Consider the following 24,442-nt stretch of genomic DNA (forward strand, 5'->3'; position numbering starts at 1 on the left):
TGTCTGCCTGGGAAACATTCCATTAAGCACAGCCATATTTAAGGGCAGGTCTGTGTGTGTATAATGTATGTGTGTGTCTGTGTGTCTGTCAGAAGATGTGTGCATGCATCTGTCATGCATGTATGTGGATTTTTGTATTTGTATTTTTGTATGTGTGTGTGATTACTGGTTACCGAGCAGTGAAGTACTGGATGCCACAGATGTTGAGGGTGGACCAGACCCTGTTTGATTACATGTTCTCAGCAGGATATGTCCTCTCCGTGTTGAACCAGCGAATCCATCAGTAGTCAGGAATTTCATTTTTACATTATGACAGGGCCAGTAGAACACAAAGGCTGGATGATTTCTATTATGGGCAGCAGGGGGGAGGGGGTGAGGGGGGAACAGTTTGAGAGAGCAGCATGGATGGTAGGATATGGAGATACACAATGAGAGCATGTACCTGTATCAGAATGCTAAACAGGGAGCAGTGCATCTCCACTTCTACTGGTCATCTGTTAGAGGACCCCCGTTTGTATTCCTCTATAAACCAGCTATCTGTGGAGAGGCAATTTGTGTGTTGGATGCTTGTTTTCATGATGCTTCTGTGTTTATGTGTGTGTGTGTATGTATGTATAAGTGTGTATTTACTTTATGTAATTATATTCCTGTGTGTTTGCATGTCTGCATATCAAAATGTGTTATTGGGAGCCATCATCTATCACCTCGGTCCTTAAAGGATGTCTACTTTCAATATGCAATCCATTCCAGTGAGGTTAACTCTTTGTGTGTTGCTGCTGTTGTGATCTTTAGCGGGCGTTTAAACAAAGCATCGGATGCTTCTCCACGCTATCCGGCTGTCAGTCTAATTTCCCCTGTCTGTAAGGGACTGGCAGCCGCAGCGGAATACCAATTCCAGGCCGCTTTCCCAGGCAGGAGTGTGGGGGAATCAGGTGGAGCTAATACAGGCCTGCGGTTATGGTGGCCAAGAAAAACCAACAGTTTGGACTGGTCTTTTTAAAGGCATGGGGAAAGGTGCCATGGATGGTCAAATACATCTTGATAGTGTCACACAGGGCTAAGTAAATGTTGGAAAATAAACAATCAGCATACTAGAGTGTGTGTGTCTATGGGAGAGTGAAAATAGTGTTTTGTTGTATGGCAATTGGTGTAAAAATGTGACTGGGTGTGACAGATATTTTCTTTCATCTGTTGTATCCTTTCACGTGCGCGTACGCAAGCACATGCATGAACACACGTGCGCGCACACACACACACCAGAGTTTCCGTTACATTGTAAAAATTAAATAAAAGCTCATAAATGAAACTGCCACTGGCCAATTGCCCGGAAAAAAAAAAAATCACATTGTAAAATAATGCATTTTATCCTATTCATTGTTGGAAATACCAGTCGATGGAAATACATTTGACCAGTCATCCTTATCTATAGGTTAATTTGCATAATTTAGTAGAATTAAATTGGCGCTTGGTTATTTTTGTTAGTCGTTATGTTTATCACAGGAGCACAGCACACAGATACAGAGCCTACAGTATCCGCAGAGCTGCTGCTACAGCTTCTCAAACAGCTCATGTTGCTGCTGGAGTGAAACATATGCTTTTATAAGCCCAATCATTGCTTAACAGTTCTAAATGCAATCGCGTGTTAAAAACTGTTTCTATAGCCACGATTAAAAAGAGCTACTAAAAATAGCTTTATTTCGCAATTGGTAATTGAAGCGCACTTACCATTCTCCATTCAAGTGCATATAAGAAACGGTAGGGAGGCTTCAGTGCGTCACACACCACTTTGTATTGAGCTGGAGGCAGTTAGCATTTTGAAAACATATACTTAATTGTTTGAAACCTAAATGTTTTACTTTATATTATGAGGCATGTCTTACCTTTCTTCAAAGTTAAATAAGACCAATATGCCATTGAAACCAGGAGCATAATTCTCTCATGTTTTCAAATCATGTCACGATCGTCATCAGGGTGGAAATGACCGGACCAAGGTGCAGCGTGGTGAGCGTACATTTATTTTTATTATGAATGTCGCCAACAAAAACAAGAAACAACAAAAAACAAACGTGAAGCTGACTAGGGCTATACAGGCCACTAACACAGACAACTACCCACCACTAAGGTGGAAAAACAGGCTGCCTAAGTATGATTCCCAATCAGAGACAACGATAGACAGCTGTCCCTGATTGAGAACCATACCCGGCCAAAACATAGAAACAGAAAACATAGAAATAAAGAAACTAGAATGCCCACCCTAGTCACACCCTGGCCTAACCAAAATAGAGAATAAAAGCCTCTCTATGGCCAGGGCGTGACAAATCAACTTGTTTCTTTGTCCAGTAGCCAAAGGCACAATCCTGGTCATATTAGCAACCCATGCTAGTTGTTGCATCTTTAGATCTCCCCTTTTCTAAATTTCATTGCATTCTTGAGTTGCATGTTCTGTTATGAATAACCATAATCTAAATGTGATTTATGTCATTCTGAGCATCGTTACGCACCCAATGCATATGGTCTGGTAAATTTCTCAAATATCCTTTAAATTAAAATGCTGCAAGTAAAAATTTCGGCACCACCTTCTACTAACGCACACACAAACAAAGGGGCGGCAGGTAGCCTAGCGGTTAAAGCGTTGGACTTGTAACCGAAAGGTTGAAAGATCGAATCCCAGAGCTGACAAGGTAAAAATCTGTTGTTCTGCCCCTGAACAAGGCAGTTAACTCCCTGTTTCTAGGCCGTCATTGAAAATAAGAATTTGTTATTTAATTATTTAACTGACTTGCCTAGTTAAATAAAGGTAAACTAAATAAAAAAAAATAAAAACACACACACACAATCAATCATCTGCTATCTTTAATGAGCCCTGTTACTTCTACTCTGTGGAGCCCTCATCCTCTGTCACTTCAGTGTTGTGGGGACTTTGTCTTTCACAGCACACTGCACACAGACAGGGGACACTGACTGTGACGCACTCTCTGTCGAAGGAAAGAAACACCACCAGGATTTTAACGATGTGTGCTGGAGGAGAAACAGAGGTTGAGAGAGTGACAGAGAGAGATGGATGAGAAAGAGAGAGAAAGAGAGAATCTTCTGAATGTTGGTGACTGTCATATAATGCAAAATATAAAATAAAATATTTGAAAGAAAGTAAGACTGTGGGTGAAACAGAGAGGGATAAAGAGGGTCAGATGCTTGAGTTTTATGTTCTGAGAGAGAGAGAGCAAAAGAGATAGAGAAAGATAGAAAGAGAGAGTGAGAGAGGCAGGAGGTAGAGAGAGAGAGAGAGAGAGAGAGAGAGAGAGAGAGAGAGAGAGAAATTGGGAGAAAGATGACAAAATCTGAGGGGGAGGTAATGACAGGGAGGTAGGAGAGGGGTGAGAGGAGAGGACAAGGAGGTAGGAGAGGGGTGAAAGGGGAGGACAGGGGGGTAGGAGAAGGTGAGGGCAGAGGGCAGGGAGGTAGAAGTGGGGTCGGAGATGAGGGCAGGGGGGTAGGAGAGGGGTGAGAGAAGAGAGCAGGGGGTAGGAGAGGGGTGAGACAAGAGGGCAGGTGGTAGGAGAGGGGTGAGACAAGAGGGCAGGGGGTAGGAGAGGGGTGAGACAAGAGGGCAGGGGGTAGGAGAGGGGTGAGAGAAGAGGGCAGGGGGGTAGGAATGGGGTGAGAGAAGAGGGCAGGGGGTAAAAGAGGGGTGAGAGAAGAGGGCAGGGGGGTAGGATAGGGGTGAGAGAAGAGGGCAGGGGGTAAAAGAGGGGTGAGAGAAGAGGGCAGGGGTTTAGGAGAGGGGTGAGAGAAGAGGGCAGGGGGTAAAAGAGGGGTGAGAGAAGAGGACAGGGGATAGGAGAGGGGTGATAGAAGAGGGCAGGTGGGTAGGAGAGGGGTGAGGGCAGAGGGGTAGGAGCTACCAGGAGAACCAGGAGATAGATTAGAAACCACAACACCACTATCAGGAGGGTCTGAGCTATAAATAGGGATTAAGGAGAATGCACCAAGGTTGTGGTGGACAGCATACAGAAGGAGGAGATTTTCATGATTATACTGTGGCCTTCACTACACCCCAGCTTCAAAGGTATACTGTTCTCTCTCTCTGTGTGTGTGTGTGTGTATGTGTGTGCGTGTAACGGTGTTCCTCCTCCTCTTCATACGAAGAGGAGGAGTAGTGATTCGACCAAGGCGCAGCGTTGTGATATGACATGATATTTATTTAAACAAGACGAAAACAAACTATACTTGACTAACTAACAAAACAATAAACGATGTAGACTGACCTGAACGTAAGAACTTACATGTAACACGAAGAACGCACGAACCGGGAAAACAGACTACACAAAAACCATACGAACAAACATACCGAAAACAGTCCCGTGTGGCGCAACATACACAGACACGGAAGACAATCACCCACAAACTAACAGTGTAAAACAGCCTACCTATATATGATTCTCAATCAGAGGAAATGAATAACACCTGTCCCTGATTGAGAACCATATAAGGCTAATTAACCAACACACTCCCACATAGAACAAACAACACAGACTGCCCATCCCAACTCACGCCCTGACCAACTAAACACATACAAAACAAGAGAAAACAGGTCAGGAACGTGACAGTGCGTGTGTGTGTGTGTGTACGTGTGTGCGTGTAGAATATTGCTGCAGTGCAATGCAAGGACTGAACTGTCCCTGTGCGATATGAAAGGCATAACTCCATACAAACCCAGAAGTTGACAGTTCCAAAGCATTAGCTGTTTATCTATTACAGTACCAGATGTTCCTCATTCACATCCAGCTCTAAGCTTAGTCAACAGAAACACAACCAAACAGAAAGCATATTTTCTCTGTATTACTGCCCTTCATCACAATAAAGCCTCCACAATGTGGATGGGTATTGATGGTAGAGCCTTACCCATAGGAGTAGGATTTGATCGCTTCTCCATCTCATCATCGCTTTAACTAATTACCACATTATAGCACCAAGGGAAATGAGTGGGGTGTTTCAGTGTGTGTGTGTGTGTGTGTGTGTGTGTGTGTGTGTGTGTGTGTGTGTGTGTGTGTGTGTGTGTGTGTGTGTGTGTGTGTGTGTGTGTGTGTGTGTGTGTGTGTGTGTGTGTGTGTGTGTGTGTGTGTGTGTGTGTGTGTGTGTGTGTGTGCCTGCATGGGTGTGTTTTCATTTAACTCATAATTTGACAGCCTCTGAGCCTGATCAATAGATTTAGTGGTGTAATTAAAACTCAGTAAAGCTGTGAGAGACTGTGGCTGTGTCCCAAATGGCACCCTATTCCCTATATAGAGCACTGCTTGTGCACTGCTTGTGCTCTATATAGGGAATAGGGTACCATTTGGGAGGGAGACTGTGAGAGTGTGAAAGTGTCTCCTTGCACAACACCAGTCTCTCAAACTACTGATGCACCATGAGACTCCTCCCCTCTAATTAAACATAACGTTTTCTAACTGAGAGGGCACTTCTGAATAGGATGACACATATTGTGAGTAAGCAGTTTCCTAATATGGGGAGTTGCTAACAGCTAATTTGCTGTTGTTGATGTTGCTGTGACATTATTGTAATTATTTGCGGTTACTTCATGAAGTAGGTGTATTTGAACATTTTAAGTCTGTGGCACTCCCTTATGAACCATAAGTAAGCCGTGTCCGAGCCAGAATGTTCCATAGGGCAGGAGCCTTTCTCCTGTTTCGGTAGCGTGAAGCAGCTTGATGTACAGGTTCGCCCCCTTGACAGAACCAGAACGGCTGTAGGTTCCAGTATACTGTACAGCCTTCGTACTACTTCCTCTCAGTGATTTACCTTGAGAGAGGCAGGGGCAGAGGCAAGGTGTTTAAGTCTCAATGTCCCAAAAGGAGGCTAAAAACATTCTTTAAATAAGTCAGGGCTTTATTAGGGTGTTAAAGCCAGCCCTCCTGTCCCCGGTGGGATTATTGTGCTACCTAGAACTTACCTACCCTGACACATCTAGCCCAGTAATACCACACAAACACACACACATAGACACACACACAGGTCTGTACGTGTGCAGTCTAAGGGTAACGTACCACACCAGAGGATGAATTATAATGACTTTGAAACGCAATGCTTCTGCTATGTTTCTGTAAGGCTAACAGACAGTGAGAGCCTCAGTTCCACCACTGTGTGTGTGTGAGAGTGTGTATGTGCACGCATTTGTGTGTGTGTTTCAAAATCTAAGAAATCCTAGCATTACCCCTGCCTTCTCACTACAAAACAAATAAAATGATTCTGTCACATGCACAGAATACAGCAGGTGTACTTTCCTGTGAAATGCTTACTAACGAGCCTTTTCACAACAATGCAGAGTTAAAAAGTAAGAACATTTTGAAAAATAAAAAAAGGAAATAGTAAGACAATAAAATAACAATAACGAGGCTATATACAAGGAGTACCAGTACCGAGTCAATGTGCAGGGGTACGAGTTAGTTGAGGTAATTTAGGTAAAATGTACATGTTAGTAGGGATAAAAGTGACAAGGCAATCACAATAGATAATAAACAGAGTAGCAGCAGCGTATGTGAAGAGTGTGAAGGGAGTGTGAAAGTGTGTCTACGTGTGAGTGTGTGTGGCGTCAATATGCATGTGTGTGTTTTGTGTGTGTGTGTTTTGTGTGTGTGAGCGTATGTAGTGTGTGGGTGTGTGTCGTGTAGGTGTGTGTTGGAGTGTCAGTGTAGTATGTGTGAATGTGTGGGTAGAGTCCAGTGTAGTATGTGTGAATGCCTGGGTAGAGTCCAGTGTAGTATGTGTGAATGTGTGGGTAGAGTCCAGTGTAGTATGTGTGAATGTGTGGGTAGAGTCCAGTGTAGTATGTGTGAATGTGTGGGTAGAGTCCAGTGTAGTATGTGTGAATGTGTGGGTAGAGTTCAGTGTAGTATGTGTGAATGTGTGGGTAGAGTTCAGTGTAGTATGTGTGAATGTGTGGGTAGAGTCCAGTGTAGTATGTGTGAATGTGTGGGTTGAGTCCAGTGTAGTATGTGTGAATGTGTGGGTAGAGTCCAGTGTAGTATGTGTGAATGCCTGGGTAGAGTCCAGTGTAGTATGTGTGAATGTGTGGGTAGAGTCCAGTGTAGTATGTGTGAATGTGTGGGTAGAGTCCAGTGTAGTATGTGTGAATGTGTGGGTAGAGTCCAGTGTAGTATGTGTGAATGTGTGGGTAGTCCAGTGTAGTATGTGTGAATGTGTGGGTAGAGTCCAGTGTAGTATGTGTGAATGTGTGCGTAGAGTCCAGTGAGTGTGTGTGAATGTGTGGGTAGAGTCCAGTGAGTGTGTGTGAATGTGTGGGTAGAGTCCAGTGTAGTATATGTGAATGTGTGGGTAGAGTCCAGTGTAGTATGTGTGCATGTGTGGGTAGAGTCCAGTGTAGTATGTGTGAATGTGTGGGTAGAGTCCAGTGTAGTATGTGTGAATGTGTGCGTAGAGTCCAGTGAGTGTGTGTGAATGTGTGGGTAGAGTCCAGTGTAGTATGTGTGCATGTGTGGGTAGAGTCCAGTGTAGTATGTGTGAATGTGTGGGTAGAGTCCAGTGTAGTATGTGTGAATGTGTGCGTAGAGTCCAGTGAGTGTGTGTGAATGTGTGGGTAGAGTCCAGTGAGTGTGTGTGAATGTGTGGGTAGAGTCCAGTGTAGTATGTGTGAATGTGTGGGTAGAGTCCAGTGTAGTATGTGTGAATGTGTGGGTTGAGTTCAGTGTAGTATGTGTGAATGTGTGGGTAGAGTCCAGTGTAGTATGTGTGAATGTGTGGGTAGAGTCCAGTGTAGTATGTGTGAATGTGTGGGTAGAGTTCAGTGTAGTATGTGTGAATGTGTGGGTAGAGTCCAGTGTAGTATGTGTGAATGTGTGGGTAGAGTCCAGTGTAGTATGTGTGAATGTGTGGGTAGAGTTCAGTGTAGTATGTGTGAATGTGTGGGTAGAGTCCAGTGTAGTATGTGTGAATGTGTGGGTAGAGTCCAGTGAGTGTGTGTGAATGTGTGGGTAGAGTCCAGTGTAGTATGTGTGAATGTGTGGGTAGAGTCCAGTGAGTGTGTGTGAATGTGTGGGTAGTCCAGTGTAGTATGTGTGAATGTGTGGGTAGAGTCCAGTGTAGTATGTGTGAATGCCTGGGTAGAGTCCAGTGTAGTATGTGTGAATGTGTGGGTAGAGTCCAGTGTAGTATGTGTGAATGTGTGGGTAGAGTCCAGTGTAGTATGTGTGAATGTGTGGGTAGAGTCCAGTGTAGTATGTGTGAATGTGTGGGTAGAGTCCAGTGTAGTATGTGTGAATGTGTGGGTAGAGTCCAGTGTAGTATGTGTGAATGTGTGGGTAGAGTCCAGTGAGTGTGTGTGAATGTGTGGGTAGAGTCCAGTGTAGTATGTGTGAATGTGTGGGTAGAGTCCAGTGAGTGTGTGTGAATGTGTGGGTAGTCCAGTGTAGTATGTGTGAATGTGTGGGTAGAGTCCAGTGTAGTATGTGTGAATGCCTGGGTAGAGTCCAGTGTAGTATGTGTGAATGTGTGGGTAGAGTCCAGTGTAGTATGTGTGAATGTGTGGGTAGAGTCCAGTGAGTGTGTGTGAATGTGTGGGTAGAGTCCAGTGTAGTATGTGTGAATGTGTGGGTAGAGTCCAGTGAGTGTGTGTGAATGTGTGGGTAGAGTCCAGTGTAGTATGTGTGAATGTGTGGGTAGAGTTCAGTGTAGTATGTGTGAATGTGTGGGTAGAGTCCAGTGTAGTATGTGTGAATGTGTGGGTAGAGTCCAGTGAGTGTGTGTGAATGTGTAGGTAGAGTCCAGTGTAGTATGTGTGAATGTGTGGGTAGAGTCCAGTGTAGTATGTGTGAATGTGTGGGTAGAGTCCAGTGTAGTATGTGTGAATGTGTGGGTAGAGTCCAGTGTAGTATGTGTGAATGTGTGGGTAGAGTCCAGTGTAGTATGTGTGAATGTGTGGGTTGAGTCCAGTGTAGTATGTGTGAATGTGTGGGTAGAGTCCAGTGTAGTATGTGTGAATGTGTGGGTAGAGTCCAGTGTAGTATGTGTGAATGTGTGGGTAGAGTCCAGTGTAGTATGTGTGAATGTGTGGGTAGAGTCCAGTGTAGTATGTGTGAATGTGTGGGTAGAGTCCAGTGTAGTATGTGTGAATGTGTGGGTAGAGTTCAGTGTAGTATGTGTGAATGTGTGGGTAGAGTCCAGTGTAGTATGTGTGAATGTGTGGGTAGAGTCCAGTGAGTGTGTGTGAATGTGTAGGTAGAGTCCAGTGTAGTATGTGTGAATGTGTGGGTAGAGTCCAGTGTAGTATGTGTGAATGTGTGGGTAGAGTCCAGTGTAGTATGTGTGAATGTGTGGGTAGAGTCCAGTGTAGTATGTGTGAATGTGTGGGTAGAGTCCAGTGTAGTATGTGTGAATGTGTGGGTAGAGTCCAGTGTAGTATGTGTGAATGTGTGGGTTGAGTCCAGTGTAGTATGTGTGAATGTGTGGGTAGAGTCCAGTGTAGTATGTGTGAATGTGTGGGTAGAGTCCAGTGTAGTATGTGTGAATGTGTGGGTAGAGTCCAGTGTAGTATGTGTGAATGTGTGGGTAGAGTCCAGTGTAGTATGTGTGAATGTGTGGGTAGAGTCCAGTGTAGTATGTGTGAATGTGTGGGTAGAGTCCAGTGTAGTATGTGTGAATGTGTGGGTAGAGTCCAGTGTAGTATGTGTGAATGTGTGGGTAGAGTCCAGTGTAGTATGTGTGAATGTGTGGGTAGAGTCCAGTGTAGTATGTGTGAATGTGTGGGTAGAGTCCAGTGTAGTATGTGTGAATGTGTGGGTAGAGTCCAGTGAGTGTGTGTGAATGTGTGGGTAGAGTCCAGTGTAGTATGTGTGAATGTGTGGGTAGAGTCCAGTGAGTGTGTGTGAATGTGTGGGTAGTCCAGTGTAGTATGTGTGAATGTGTGGGTAGAGTCCAGTGTAGTATGTGTGAATGCCTGGGTAGAGTCCAGTGTAGTATGTGTGAATGTGTGGGTAGAGTCCAGTGTAGTATGTGTGAATGTGTGGGTAGAGTCCAGTGAGTGTGTGTGAATGTGTGGGTAGAGTCCAGTGTAGTATGTGTGAATGTGTGGGTAGAGTCCAGTGAGTGTGTGTGAATGTGTGGGTAGAGTCCAGTGTAGTATGTGTGAATGTGTGGGTAGAGTTCAGTGTAGTATGTGTGAATGTGTGGGTAGAGTCCAGTGTAGTATGTGTGAATGTGTGGGTAGAGTCCAGTGAGTGTGTGTGAATGTGTAGGTAGAGTCCAGTGTAGTATGTGTGAATGTGTGGGTAGAGTCCAGTGTAGTATGTGTGAATGTGTGGGTAGAGTCCAGTGTAGTATGTGTGAATGTGTGGGTAGAGTCCAGTGTAGTATGTGTGAATGTGTGGGTAGAGTTCAGTGTAGTATGTGTGAATGTGTGGGTAGAGTCCAGTGTAGTATGTGTGAATGTGTGGGTAGAGTCCAGTGTAGTATGTGTGAATGTGTGGGTAGAGTCCAGTGTAGTATGTGTGAATGTGTGGGTAGAGTCCAGTGTAGTATGTGTGAATGTGTGGGTAGAGTCCAGTGTAGTATGTGTGAATGTGTGGGTAGAGTCCAGTGTAGTATGTGTGAATGTGTGGGTAGAGTCCAGTGTAGTATGTGTGAATGTGTGGGTAGAGTCCAGTGTAGTATGTGTGAATGTGTGGGTAGAGTTCAGTGTAGTATGTGTGAATGTGTGGGTAGAGTCCAGTATAGTATGTGTGAATGTGTGGGTAGAGTCCAGTGTAGTATGTGTGAATGTGTGGGTAGAGTTCAGTGTAGTATGTGTGAATGTGTGGGTAGAGTCCAGTGTAGTATGTGTGAATGCGTGGGTAGAGTCCAGTGTAGTATGTGTGAATGTGTGGGTAGAGTCCAGTGTAGTATGTGTGAATGTGTGGGTAGAGTCCAGTGTAGTATGTGTGAATGTGTGGGTAGAGTCCAGTGTAGTATGTGTGAATGTGTGGGTAGAGTTCAGTGTAGTATGTGTGAATGTGTGGGTAGAGTCCAGTGTAGTATATGTGAATGTGTGGGTAGTCCAGTGTAGTATGTGTGCATGTGTGGGTAGAGTCCAGTGTAGTATGTGTGAATGTGTGGGTAGAGTCCAGTATAGTATGTGTGAATGTGTGGGTAGAGTCCAGTGTAGCGTGTGTGAATGTGTGGGTAGAGTCCAGTGTAGTATGTGTGAATGTGTGGGTAGAGTCCAGTGTAGTATGTGTGAATGTGTGGGTTGAGTCCAGTGTAGTATGTGTGAATGTGTGGGTAGAGTCCAGTGTAGTATGTGTGAATGTGTGGGTAGAGTCCAGTGTAGTATGTGTGAATGTGTGGGTAGAGTCCAGTGTAGTATGTGTGAATGTGTTGTGAATGTGTGGGTAGAGTTCAGTGTAGTATGTGTGAATGTGTGGGTAGAGTCCAGTGTAGTATGTGTGAATGTGTGGGTAGAGTTCAGTGTAGTATGTGTGAATGTGTGGGTAGAGTCCAGTGTAGTATGTGTGAATGTGTGGGTAGAGTCCAGTGTAGTATGTGTGAATGTGTGGGTAGAGTTCAGTGTAGTATGTGTGAATGCCTGGGTAGAGTTCAGTGTAGTATGTGTGAATGTGTGGGTAGAGTCCAGTGTAGTATGTGTGAATGTGTGGGTAGAGTTCAGTGTAGTATGTGTGAATGTGTGGGTAGAGTCCAGTGTAGTATATGTGAATGTGTGGGTAGTCCAGTGTAGTATGTGTGCATGTGTGGGTAGAGTCCAGTGTAGTATGTGTGAATGTGTGGGTAGAGTCCAGTATAGTATGTGTGAATGTGTGGGTAGAGTCCAGTGTAGCGTGTGTGAATGTGTGGGTAGAGTCCAGTGTAGTATGTGTGAATGTGTGGGTAGAGTCCAGTGTAGTATGTGTGAATGTGTGGGTTGAGTCCAGTGTAGTATGTGTGAATGTGTGGGTAGAGTCCAGTGTAGTATGTGTGAATGTGTGGGTAGAGTCCAGTGTAGTATGTGTGAATGTGTGGGTAGAGTCCAGTGTAGTATGTGTGAATGTGTTGTGAATGTGTGGGTAGAGTTCAGTGTAGTATGTGTGAATGTGTGGGTAGAGTCCAGTGTAGTATGTGTGAATGTGTGGGTAGAGTTCAGTGTAGTATGTGTGAATGTGTGGGTAGAGTCCAGTGTAGTATGTGTGAATGTGTGGGTAGAGTCCAGTGTAGTATGTGTGAATGTGTGGGTAGAGTTCAGTGTAGTATGTGTGAATGCCTGGGTAGAGTTCAGTGTAGTATGTGTGAATGTGTGGGTAGAGTCCAGTGTAGTATGTGTGAATGTGTGGGTAGAGTCCAGTGTAGTATGTGTGAATGTGTGGGTAGAGTTCAGTGTAGTATGTGTGAATGTGTGCGTAGAGTCCAGTGTAGTATGTGTGAATGTGTGGGTAGAGTTCAGTGTAGTATGTGTGAATGTGTGGGTAGAGTCCAGTGTAGTATGTGTGAATGTGTGGGTAGAGTCCAGTGTAGTATGTGTGAATGTGTGGGTAGAGTCCAGTGTAGTATGTGTGAATGTGTGGGTAGAGTTCAGTGTAGTATGTGTGAATGTGTGGGTAGAGTCCCGTGTAGTATATGTGAATGTGTGGGTAGTCCAGTGTAGTATGTGTGCATGTGTGGGTAGAGTCCAGTGTAGTATGTGTGAATGTGTGGGTAGAGTCCAGTATAGTATGTGTGAATGTGTGGGTAGAGTCCAGTGTAGCGTGTGTGAATGTGTGGGTAGAGTCCAGTGTAGTATGTGTGAATGTGTGGGTAGAGTCCAGTGTAGTATGTGTGAATGTGTGGGTTGAGTCCAGTGTAGTATGTGTGAATGTGTGGGTAGAGTCCAGTGTAGTATGTGTGAATGTGTGGGTAGAGTCCAGTGTAGTATGTGTGAATGTGTGGGTAGAGTCCAGTGTAGTATGTGTGAATGTGTTGTGAATGTGTGGGTAGAGTTCAGTGTAGTATGTGTGAATGTGTGGGTAGAGTCCAGTGTAGTATGTGTGAATGTGTGGGTAGAGTTCAGTGTAGTATGTGTGAATGTGTGGGTAGAGTCCAGTGTAGTATGTGTGAATGTGTGGGTAGAGTCCAGTGTAGTATGTGTGAATGTGTGGGTAGAGTTCAGTGTAGTATGTGTGAATGCCTGGGTAGAGTTCAGTGTAGTATGTGTGAATGTGTGGGTAGAGTCCAGTGTAGTATGTGTGAATGTGTGGGTAGAGTCCAGTGTAGTATGTGTGAATGTGTGGGTAGAGTTCAGTGTAGTATGTGTGAATGTGTGCGTAGAGTCCAGTGTAGTATGTGTGAATGTGTGGGTAGAGTTCAGTGTAGTATGTGTGAATGTGTGGGTAGAGTCCAGTGTAGTATGTGTGAATGTGTGGGTAGAGTCCAGTGTAGTATGTGTGAATGTGTGGGTAGAGTCCAGTGTAGTATGTGTGAATGTGTGGGTAGAGTCCAGTGTAGTATGTGTGAATGTGTGGGTAGAGTCCAGTGTAGTATGTGTGAATGTGTGGGTAGAGTCCAGTGTAGCGTGTGTGAATGTGTGGGTAGAGTCCAGTGTAGTATGTGTGAATGTGTGGGTAGAGTCCAGTGTAGTATGTGTGAATGTGTGGGTTGAGTCCAGTGTAGTATGTGTGAATGTGTGGGTAGAGTCCAGTGTAGTATGTGTGAATGTGTGGGTAGAGTCCAGTGTAGTATGTGTGAATGTGTGGGTAGAGTCCAGTGTAGTATGTGTGAATGTGTTGTGAATGTGTGGGTAGAGTTCAGTGTAGTATGTGTGAATGTGTGGGTAGAGTCCAGTGTAGTATGTGTGAATGTGTGGGTAGAGTTCAGTGTAGTATGTGTGAATGTGTGGGTAGAGTCCAGTGTAGTATGTGTGAATGTGTGGGTAGAGTCCAGTGTAGTATGTGTGAATGTGTGGGTAGAGTTCAGTGTAGTATGTGTGAATGCCTGGGTAGAGTTCAGTGTAGTATGTGTGAATGTGTGGGTAGAGTCCAGTGTAGTATGTGTGAATGTGTGGGTAGAGTCCAGTGTAGTATGTGTGAATGTGTGGGTAGAGTTCAGTGTAGTATGTGTGAATGTGTGCGTAGAGTCCAGTGTAGTATGTGTGAATGTGTGGGTAGAGTTCAGTGTAGTATGTGTGAATGTGTGGGTAGAGTCCAGTGTAGTATGTGTGAATGTGTGGGTAGAGTCCAGTGTAGTATGTGTGAATGTGTGGGTAGAGTCCAGTGTAGTATGTGTGAATGTGTGGGTAGAGTTCAGTGTAGTATGTGTGAATGTGTGGGTAGAGTCCAGTGTAGTATATGTGAATGTGTGGGTAGTCCAGTGTAGTATGTGTGCATGTGTGGGTAGAGTCCAGTGTAGTATGTGTGAATGTGTGGGTAGAGTCCAGTATAGTATGTGTGAATGTGTGGGTAGAGTCCAGTGTAGCGTGTGTGAATGTGTGGGTAGAGTCCAGTGTAGTATGTGTGAATGTGTGGGTAGAGTCCAGTGTAGTATGTGTGAATGTGTGGGTTGAGTCCAGTGTAGTATGTGTGAATGTGTGGGTAGAGTCCAGTGTAGTATGTGTGAATGTGTGGGTAGAGTCCAGTGTAGTATGTGTGAATGTGTGGGTAGAGTCCAGTGTAGTATGTGTGAATGTGTTGTGAATGTGTGGGTAGAGTTCAGTGTAGTATGTGTGAATGTGTGGGTAGAGTCCAGTGTAGTATGTGTGAATGTGTGGGTAGAGTTCAGTGTAGTATGTGTGAATGTGTGGGTAGAGTCCAGTGTAGTATGTGTGAATGTGTGGGTAGAGTCCAGTGTAGTATGTGTGAATGTGTGGGTAGAGTTCAGTGTAGTATGTGTGAATGCCTGGGTAGAGTTCAGTGTAGTATGTGTGAATGTGTGGGTAGAGTCCAGTGTAGTATGTGTGAATGTGTGGGTAGAGTCCAGTGTAGTATGTGTGAATGTGTGGGTAGAGTTCAGTGTAGTATGTGTGAATGTGTGCGTAGAGTCCAGTGTAGTATGTGTGAATGTGTGGGTAGAGTTCAGTGTAGTATGTGTGAATGTGTGGGTAGAGTCCAGTGTAGTATGTGTGAATGTGTGGGTAGAGTCCAGTGTAGTATGTGTGAATGTGTGGGTAGAGTCCAGTGTAGTATGTGTGAATGTGTGGGTAGAGTCCAGTGTAGTATGTGTGAATGTGTGGGTAGAGTCCAGTGTAGTATGTGTGAATGTGTGGGTAGAGTCCAGTGTAGTATGTGTGCATGTGTGGGTAGAGTCCAGTGTAGTATGTGTGAATGTGTGGGTAGAGTCCAGTGTAGTATGTGTGAATGTATGGGTAGAGTCCAGTGTAGTATGTGTGAATGTGTGGGTAGAGTCCAGTGTAGTATGTGTGCATGTGTGGGTAGAGTCCAGTGTAGTATGTGTGAATGTGTGGGTAGAGTCCAGTGTAGTATGTGTGAATGTGTGGGTTGAGTCCAGTGTAGTATGTGTGAATGTGTGGGTAGAGTCCAGTGTAGTATGTGTGAATGTGTGGGTAGAGTCCAGTGTAGTATGTGTGAATGTGTGGGTAGAGTTCAGTGTAGTATGTGTGAATGTGTGGGTAGAGTTCAGTGTAGTATGTGTGAATGTGTGGGTAGAGTCCAGTGTAGTATGTGTGAATGTGTGGGTAGAGTCCAGTGTAGTATGTGTGAATGTGTGGGTAGAGTTCAGTGTAGTATATGTGAATGTGTGGGTAGAGTCCAGTGTAGTATGTGTGAATGTGTGGGTAGAGTCCAGTGTAGTATGTGTGAATGTGTGGGTAGAGTCCAGTGTAGTATGTGTGAATGTGTGGGTAGAGTCCAGTGTAGTATGTGTGAATGTGTGGGTAGAGTCCAGTGTAGTATGTGTGAATGTGTGGGTAGAGTCCAGTGTAGTATGTGTGAATGTGTGGGTAGAGTCCAGTGTAGTATGTGTGAATGTGTGGGTAGAGTCCAGTGTAGTATGTGTGAATGTGTGGGTAGAGTCCAGTGTAGTATGTGTGAATGTGTGGGTAGAGTTCAGTGTAGTATGTGTGAATGTGTGGGTAGAGTTCAGTGTAGTATGTGTGAATGTGTGGGTAGAGTCCAGTGTAGTATGTGTGAATGTGTGGGTAGAGTCCAGTGTAGTATGTGTGAATGTGTGGGTAGAGTTCAGTGTAGTATGTGTGCATGTGTGGGTAGATTCCAGTGTAGTATGTGTGAATGTGTGGGTAGAGTCCAGTGTAGTATGTGTGAATGTGTGGGTTGAGTCCAGTGTAGTATGTGTGAATGTGTGGGTAGAGTCCAGTGTAGTATGTGTGAATGTGTGGGTAGAGTCCAGTGTAGTATGTGTGAATGTGTGGGTATAGTTCAGTGTAGTATGTGTGAATGTGTGGGTAGAGTCCAGTGTAGTATGTGTGAATGTGTGGGTAGAGTCCAGTGTAGTATGTGTGAATGTGTGGGTAGAGTTAAGTGTAGTATGTGTGAATGCGTGGGTAGAGTCCAGTGTAGTATGTGTGAATGTGTGGGTAGAGTCCAGTGTAGTATGTGTGAATGTGTGGGTAGAGTCCAGTGTAGTATGTGTGAATGTGTGGGTAGAGTCCAGTGTCGTATGGGTGAATGTGTGGGTAGAGTCCAGTGTAGTATGTGTGAATGTGTGGGTAGAGTTCAGTGTAGTTTGTGTGAATGTGTGGGTAGAGTCCAGTGTAGTATGTGTGAATGTGTGGGTAGAGTCCAGTGAGTGTGTGTGAATGTGTGGGTAGAGTCCAGTGTAGTATGTGTGAATGTGTGGGTAGAGTCCAGTGTAGTATGTGTGAATGTGTGGGTAGAGTCCAGTGTAGTATGTGTGAATGTGTGGGTAGAGTCCAGTGTAGTATGTGTGAATGTGTGGGTAGAGTCCAGTGTAGTATGTGTGAAAGTGTGGGTAGAGTCCAGTGTAGTATGTGTGAATGTGTGGGTAGAGTCCAGTGTAGTATGTGTGAATGTGTGGGTAGAGTCCAGTGTAGTATGTGTGAATGTGTGGGTAGAGTTCAGTGTAGTATGTGTGAATGTGTGGGTAGAGTTCAGTGTAGTATGTGTGAATGTGTGGGTAGAGTCCAGTGTAGTATGTGTGAATGTGTGGGTAGAGTCCAGTGTTGTATGGGTGAATGTGTGGGTAGAGTTCAGTGTAGTATGTGTGAATGTGTGGGTAGAGTCCAGTGTAGTATGTGTGAATGTGTGGGTAGAGTCCAGTGTAGTATGTGTGAATGTGTGGGTAGAGTTCAGTGTAGTATGTGTGAATGTGTGGGTAGAGTCCAGTGTAGTATGTGTGAATGTGTGGGTAGAGTCCAGTGTAGTATGTGTGAATGTGTGGGTAGAGTCCAGTGTAGTATGTGTGAATGTGTGGGTAGAGTCCAGTGTAGTATGTGTGAATGTGTGGGTAGAGTCCAGTGTAGTATGTGTGAATGTGTGGGTAGAGTCCAGTGTAGTATGTGTGAATGTGTGGGTAGAGTCCAGTGTAGTATGTGTGAATGTGTGGGTAGAGTCCAGTGTAGTATGTGTGAATGTGTGGGTAGAGTCCAGTGTAGTATGTGTGAATGTGTGGGTAGAGTCCAGTGTAGTATGTGTGAATGTGTGGGTAGAGTCCAGTGTAGTATGTGTGAATGTGTGGGTAGAGTCCAGTGAGTGTGCATAGAGGAAAAAACTAAAATGCAAATAGTCTGGGTGGCCATTTGATTAACTGTTCAGCAGTTTGGGGGTAGAAGCTGTTCAGTTTGGTCCCAGTCTTGGCGCTCCAGTACCACTTGCCGTGTGGTAGCAGAAATAACAGTCTAAGTCAAGATGCTCTCAATGGTGTAGTGTAGAACCAACCTACTTAGAATTATCCAAATATTTCACACTGGCTTTGAAATGCAAAACCCAAAAGCTGATGAATACAGTACGGCGATACAATTATAACAGAAACTACGCTGGTATCTCCTCCATAGTTGAATTGATTTTCTATTAACACTTTCCCTCTGACTCACCTATTAGTGTGCAGCGTCCGTCTCCCAGGGGGTAGCGCTGGTAGCGTGGCATGGGGAAGGGGGGCAGCTTGTGGAAGAGGGGCTCCAGCAGGGGCTCCAGTCTGGAGGCAGAGGGGTCCGAGGGATAGAACAAGTTGAAGATCTGGTTGCAGGCAGGACGGAGTTGGCTTACTGAGGGACACAGGACAGCAGACAGCAGAGATTGGTGTGTGTACAAAATGTGTAATGTGATGTGCAGTGGTGTAAAGTACTTAAGTAAAAATACTTTAAAGTAATACTTAAGACATTTTTGGGGGTATCTGTACTTTACTATTAATATTTTTGCAAACTTTACCTTTTTACTCCATTAATTTTCCTGACACCCTAAAGTACTCGTTACATTTTGACAGGAAAATTGTCCAATTCACACACTTATCAAGAAAACATCCCTGGTCATCCCTACTGCCTCTGATCTGGCGGACTCTCTAAACACAAATGCTTCATTTGTAAATGATGTCTGAGTGTTGGAGTGCCCCTGGCTATCCGCCAATAAAAAAGTAAAAAAATAAAATGATGCCCCGTCTGGTTTGCTTAATATTTTAAATGGTTTATACTTTTACTTTTGATACATAAGTACATTTTAGCAATTCTATTTACTTTTGATACTTAATTATATTTAAAACCAAATACTTTTAGACTTTCACTCAAGTAGTATTTTACTGGGTGACTTTTACTTGAGTCATTTTCTATTAAGGTATCTTTACGTTTACTCAAGTATGACAATAGAGTACTTTTTCCTCCACTGGTGATGTGTGGGAAAGGCAGCCCTCAAAATATATCTATAGTCTTAAAAGGCTCTAAAAAGCTGCATCTGACATAGTGTTATATTCAAGCAAAAGAAGTATGATGATCGATCTGGTCCATCAGCGAGGTAGCTACAAATTATGAGGAAGGTGTTGCATCAGGGTCTGCCTAGACACAGAGGTGTGTGAGAAGTGTGTGTGTGTTTCTCTAACAACACCTACCCTGGACAGCAGGCAGTACTGTACGTCTCATGGCCAGCACCAGGCCCAGTGGACAGCCCAGCAGGAAACATTCGGAGACCTCAAAGTCAAACCTCCCTGGGTTCAAAATCAGACTACTGCTGCTGCCGGGACGCAGTTCCACCCCTTCCTGCATCAGACTGGGAGAATGGGAAGGAGGGAGGGATGGAAGGAGAGAGGGAGATGAAAGAGAAGAGAGAAGTAGAGAGAATTTGTGTTTTATTTTTATAGACCAAATCTACAAATGTTGCAATCCCTGTAGAAAAAGAGGAAAATGGATGGGTATACCAAACAAGAAATATACTACCTCATTCTTAGAGAGACTGACTCAAATTCAAATACTGCATCTCCCCTACTCAGTATAATGGATTTTACTACTCAAGCCACTGTGTGTGTCCTGAGTGGGCATGTAAATAACAGGTGGATGAGCATGTGTGTGGTAAGCACATTTTATCTGGGAGACAAGACTGGGGCCTTAGTAGGCAGAGCAGAGAGATGGATGGGGCTTGTGGATGTTTGAACAGCCAAACTAGCCTTAAACCTACTGCATGGCTATAAACCTACAGACCCTGCAGCTGTAGAAGACCTCTTGACCCTGCAGTTTAACCAAAACGAACACTTCCATCACAAAGGCCAGCATGGAGAGAAGGATTATGGTCTGTGGCCAGCCTAAAAGGGAAAATCAATCTGCCTTGGATTGCCGGCTGCTCTATTTGTCTTTCATCTTCCCACTTCCTGCCTCTCTCACTTGCTCTAACTTCCAAACTACTTTCCTGTCCTCCATCAATTCACCTCTTACTGCTGGGGTCTGAACTAGTGGTGCGTGGGTCAGCTGTTTGTTCACCCACACCCAATTGCTAATAACCTATCTGCAACTGCCTGACTATATGATAAAGTAAAAACATAATTGCAAAAGTGTTTTCTAATGATCAATTAGCCTTTTAAATGATAAACTTGGATTATCTAACACAATGTGCCATTGGAACACAGGAGTGATGGGTGCTGATAATGGGCCTCTGTATGCCTATGTAGACATTCCACAAAAAATCTGCCGTTTCCAGCTACAATGCTCATTTACAATATTATCAATGTCTACACTGTATTTCTGATCAATTTGATGTTATTTTAATGGACAAAAAAAAAGTGCTTTTCTTTCAAAAACAAGGACATTTCTAAGTGACCCCAAACTTTTGAAGTAGTGCATATATAAATTGACAGTTATGACAGAATCCTGGAGGTTTTCTCCAAGGTGTGAAGATATTTCAACAAGTCCAGGCAATAACAGGCTACACTGATAACTCGAGCTTGACTCCCAAGTTTCTAAACCGTACCAAACCATATTTGGTATAGTGTCGCCATAATATTTGAATTGAGGAAGTGTGAACATAATTATATTTTAGCGATCCGCAGTAGAAGACGTCCTAAATGCCCCCAGCCTTCAGATCAGATGTGAGTTTAACAGCTAACTTGCACTTGTTATGCCTTTTTAGGCTATGGATGAGAAAGTGAACTAGTTCCAAACGCGTAGCTCAGTTGAATGCAGCTTTGCGATCTATTGACATCAAGGGTTGCATTAAATAGGCACAATGTTTTTTATGATGCATTTGGCGATGTTCAATTAATTTGCACAAAACGTATAAACAAAAGCATTCACTGTGAAAGTTGATACACGTAGGCCATTCATATATAGGCTATGCGCAGCACTACGTGTTCTTGCTCAAACCTCGAGCAACACCTGTAAAACTCAAGACATTTTCTCTCAAAACACAGGGATGTCGATTCGCACGGGACTAGTATTATCAGAAGTTTGCCAAAAAACTGTAGGTTATTCTGGTTAGATGTCCAGATTTCAGTTTTAATTTAACCCATATTAACAATAGGCTACAGTTCCCTTGACATGCCATAGGCCTATTTGAAGTCCCGTTTTCTGACTGTGGAATTTGTATAGCGACTCACAATCATCACACATAACAGCCGGTGTTGTGCCCAAAATCTCCCCCCTGACATAATCACCCCCCCCCCCCCCACCCCACCCCCCCCCCCCCCTTCGCGTTCTTCATTGCTGCGACTTGCATGCTAGTTGAGATTTCTGCTCTTCACTCCATTGACAGTTTAGCCTACATTTCCCTGATCTTAGTAACAGAAAGCATTTTTGTCTGCAGTTTTCGGTTTGGCTATTTGTTTCAATATGGTGCCCTGGGCGAACCCCCCTTCAGCGCCCGCGCCCTGTCCATGTCGCCCGTACCTAAATCCGCTACTGATTTGTATTAGTCTATAAATAAATATTTTTGTCAAAATTCGTCATCTCTCCAATGTCTTATTCGACTAGTATTTTTGAAAGTGTAAGGATAATAATTCAGCAATAGCTGTTCTGAAATGTTTATTGCTTGCCAACATTTTACTCCCTCTGTGTTTAATATAACACACATACATGAATTATTCATTTCGGTTGATTATCCTGACGTGAAGTTTGTTCTATAGAAAGTATTTGACTCTGTGTGCAACAGAAAGTATTTGAATCTAGCCACAAAAATTAAGGAAAATAGAAGGGGGGGTTCTGGCAGGGGCTGCTATCATCCTCTTTTACCACTTCACCAAATCTTTTCCAAACATGACTTTTCTGTCCCGCCCTTCTCTTTATTTTCAACTCTCCTTTCGCTGCTTTTGTCTTATTGAATTAAACTTCGACAATGTCCGTTTTTCCACCATGTATTGATGTTAACATTTTCTGTGTCACGCCCTGACCGTAGAGAGCTTTTTATGTCTCTATTTTGGTTTGGTCAGGGTGTGATTTGGGTGGGCATTCTATGTTCTTTTTTCTATGTTTTGTATTTCTTTGTTTTGGCCGGGTATGGTTCTCAATCAGGGACAGCTGTCTATCGTTGTCTCTGATTGGGAACCATACTTAGGTAGCTTTTTCCCACATGGTTTTTGTGGGTAGTTAATTTCTGTTTAGTGTTTTCACCTTACAGGACTGTTTCGGTTATTCTCTTGTTTATTTTCGTTATAGTGTTCAGTTTTATAAAACAAGCATGAACACTTACCACGCTGCGCTTTGGTCCGATGATTCCTCTTCTTCATACGACAAATACCGTTACAGAACTACCCACCACAAACGGACCAAGCAGCGTGGTAACGAGGAGCAGAGGGTTCAGGACTCCTGGACTTGGGAGGAGATATTGGACGGACAGGGACCTTGGAGACAGGCTGGGGAATATCGCCGCCCGAAGGAAGAACTAGAGGCAGCTAAAGCTGAGAGGCGGCGATATGAGGCAAGGCAGCGCAGCAGGCATGAGAGGCAGACCCCCAATTTTTTGGGGGGTGGGGGCACACGGGTAGATTGGCAGAGTCAGGCGATAGACCTGAGCCAACTCCCCATGCTTACCGGAAGCAGCGTGGTACTGGTCAGGCACCGTGTTATGCGGTGAAGCGCACGGTGTCTCCAGTGCGCGCTCATAGCCCGGAGCGCTATATGCCAGCCCCCCGCAAGTGCCATGCGAGAGTGGGCATCCAGCCAGGGCGGATTGTGCCAGCTCAGCGCGTTTGGTCTCCGGTGCGCCGTTTCGTTCCAGGGAATCCTGCGCCGGCTCTGTTTACTGTGTCTCCGGGTCGCTGGGAGGGTTCAGTTCGTCCTATGCTTGCGCTCCGCCCGTGCCGGGCAAAAGTGGGCATTGAGCCTAATGGAGAGGTGCGAGTGTTAAGCACCAGATCTCCAGTGCTCCCCCACAGCCCGGTTCGACCTGTGCCTGCACTCTGGAGGGGCCGGGCTAAAGTGGGCATTCAGCCTGGAGGAGTGGTGCCAAGGCTGCGCACCAGAGCTCCAGTGCTCCCCCACAGCCCGGTTCATCCGGTGCCTCCTCTACGCACCAGGTCTCCTGTAGGTCTCCCCAGCCTGGTGGGCCCTGTGGCAGCCCCACGCACCAGGTTGTCTCTGCGTCTTCTCCCTCCAGAGTCGCCCTCCAGTCCGGAGCCTCCAGCGACGCCCTCCAGTCCGGAGCCTCCAGCGTCGCCCTCCAGTCAGGAGCTTCCAGCGACTCCCTCCAGTCCAGAGCCTCCAGTGTTGCCCTTCAGTCCGGAGCTTCCAGAGGCACCCTTCAGTCCGGAGCTTCCAGAGGCGCCCTTCAGTCCGGAGCTTCCAGAGGCGCCCTTCAGTCCGGAGCTTCCAGAGGCGACCTTCAGTCCGGAGCTTCCAGAGGCGCCCTTCAGTCCGGAGCTTCCAGAGGCGCCCTTCAGTCCGGAGCTTCCAGAGGCGCCCTTCAGTCCGGAGCTTCCAGAGGCGCCCTTCAGTCCAGAGCTCCCAACGAGGGTCCCCAGTCCGGGGCCCGCTACGAGGGTCCCCAGTCCGGGGTCGGCGGTGGTGGAGCGGGGTCTACGTCCCTCACCAGAGCCGCCACCGCGGAGAAATGCCCACCCAGACCCTTCCCTATGGGTTCAGGTTTTGCGGCCGGAGTCCGCACCTTTGGGAGGGGGGTACTGTCACGCCCTGACCGTAGAGAGCTTTTTATGTCTCTATTTTGGTTTGGTCAGGGTGTGATTTGGGTGGGCATTCTATGTTCTTTTTTCTATGTTTTGTATTTCTTTGTTTTGGCCGGGTATGGTTCTCAGTCAGGGCAGCTGTCTATCGTTGTCTCTGATTGGGAACCATACTTAGGTAGCTTTTTCCCACATGGTTTTTGTGGGTAGTTAATTTCTGTTTAGTGTTTTCACCTTACAGGACTGTTTCGGTTATTCTCTTGTTTATTTTTGTTATAGTGTTCAGTTTTTATAAAACAAGCATGAACACTTACCACACTGTGCTTTGGTCCGATGATTCCTCTTCTTCAGACGACGAATACCGTTACATTCTGCCCCTTCTCAAAAGCATTATTTGGCGATTGTCTGTGTCGGCAATTTGGCGCGTATACATTTAAGTACTAATACCTGATAGCCTAAAATAATGAAAGAAAAACGTCAACGTAGACTATAAAAATTTCACAATAATGATACATTTACGGATTTTTTAAAGGTATTGTTTCTCTTTATTCAACCCGCCCACCAACCACCCGCCCTTCAGACACGCAATATTTAATTACCCTAAATCCACACTGCAGATATAACTGCAGGGACTGCGGGTAGAGTAAAATCCCCTGGTTTAGGTGAAAAAGGAAGCTTTTGACAGGCAGGTGACCCAGAGATAGGCAGAGGCCCCTGATGAGTGGGCTGATGCCTGGGTATCACAGCTCTAAAAACAGCCTAAACTGAACCAGAGCAGAGCCCTCCCTGTGAGGGGGTGGGGATACCCTGTGGGAAGGGCTGGGGGAACTTTCATAGGGAATAGGGTGTCATTTAGGATTCAGCCTAGGTTGCCAGGGACCTGGCTACTGTAGCCTTAGAAATAAAATGGTATTTCTCTGACTATAACTACGTGAGCCTCACTGGAACATGTGATTTGGAATGGGAACACTGG

General features: G+C 45.1%; 1 protein-coding gene across 1 annotated transcript in view; it reads right to left on the reverse strand.

The window, feature by feature from the left end:
• LOC120018538 (membrane-associated phosphatidylinositol transfer protein 3-like) overlaps nt 1-24,442 on the reverse strand; it is a 158,360-nt gene that overhangs the window by 35,040 nt on the left and 98,878 nt on the right. The window contains exons 10-11 of the mRNA XM_038961758.1: nt 18,979-19,136; nt 17,957-18,145 (exon numbers count right to left, since the gene is read on the reverse strand). Coding sequence (XP_038817686.1) covers nt 17,957-18,145; nt 18,979-19,136 — 347 coding nt within the window. The remainder of the gene's footprint in view (nt 1-17,956; nt 18,146-18,978; nt 19,137-24,442) is intronic.

This window comes from Salvelinus namaycush, chromosome 23, assembly GCF_016432855.1.
Source record: "Salvelinus namaycush isolate Seneca chromosome 23, SaNama_1.0, whole genome shotgun sequence".
NCBI lineage: Eukaryota > Metazoa > Chordata > Actinopteri > Salmoniformes > Salmonidae > Salvelinus > Salvelinus namaycush.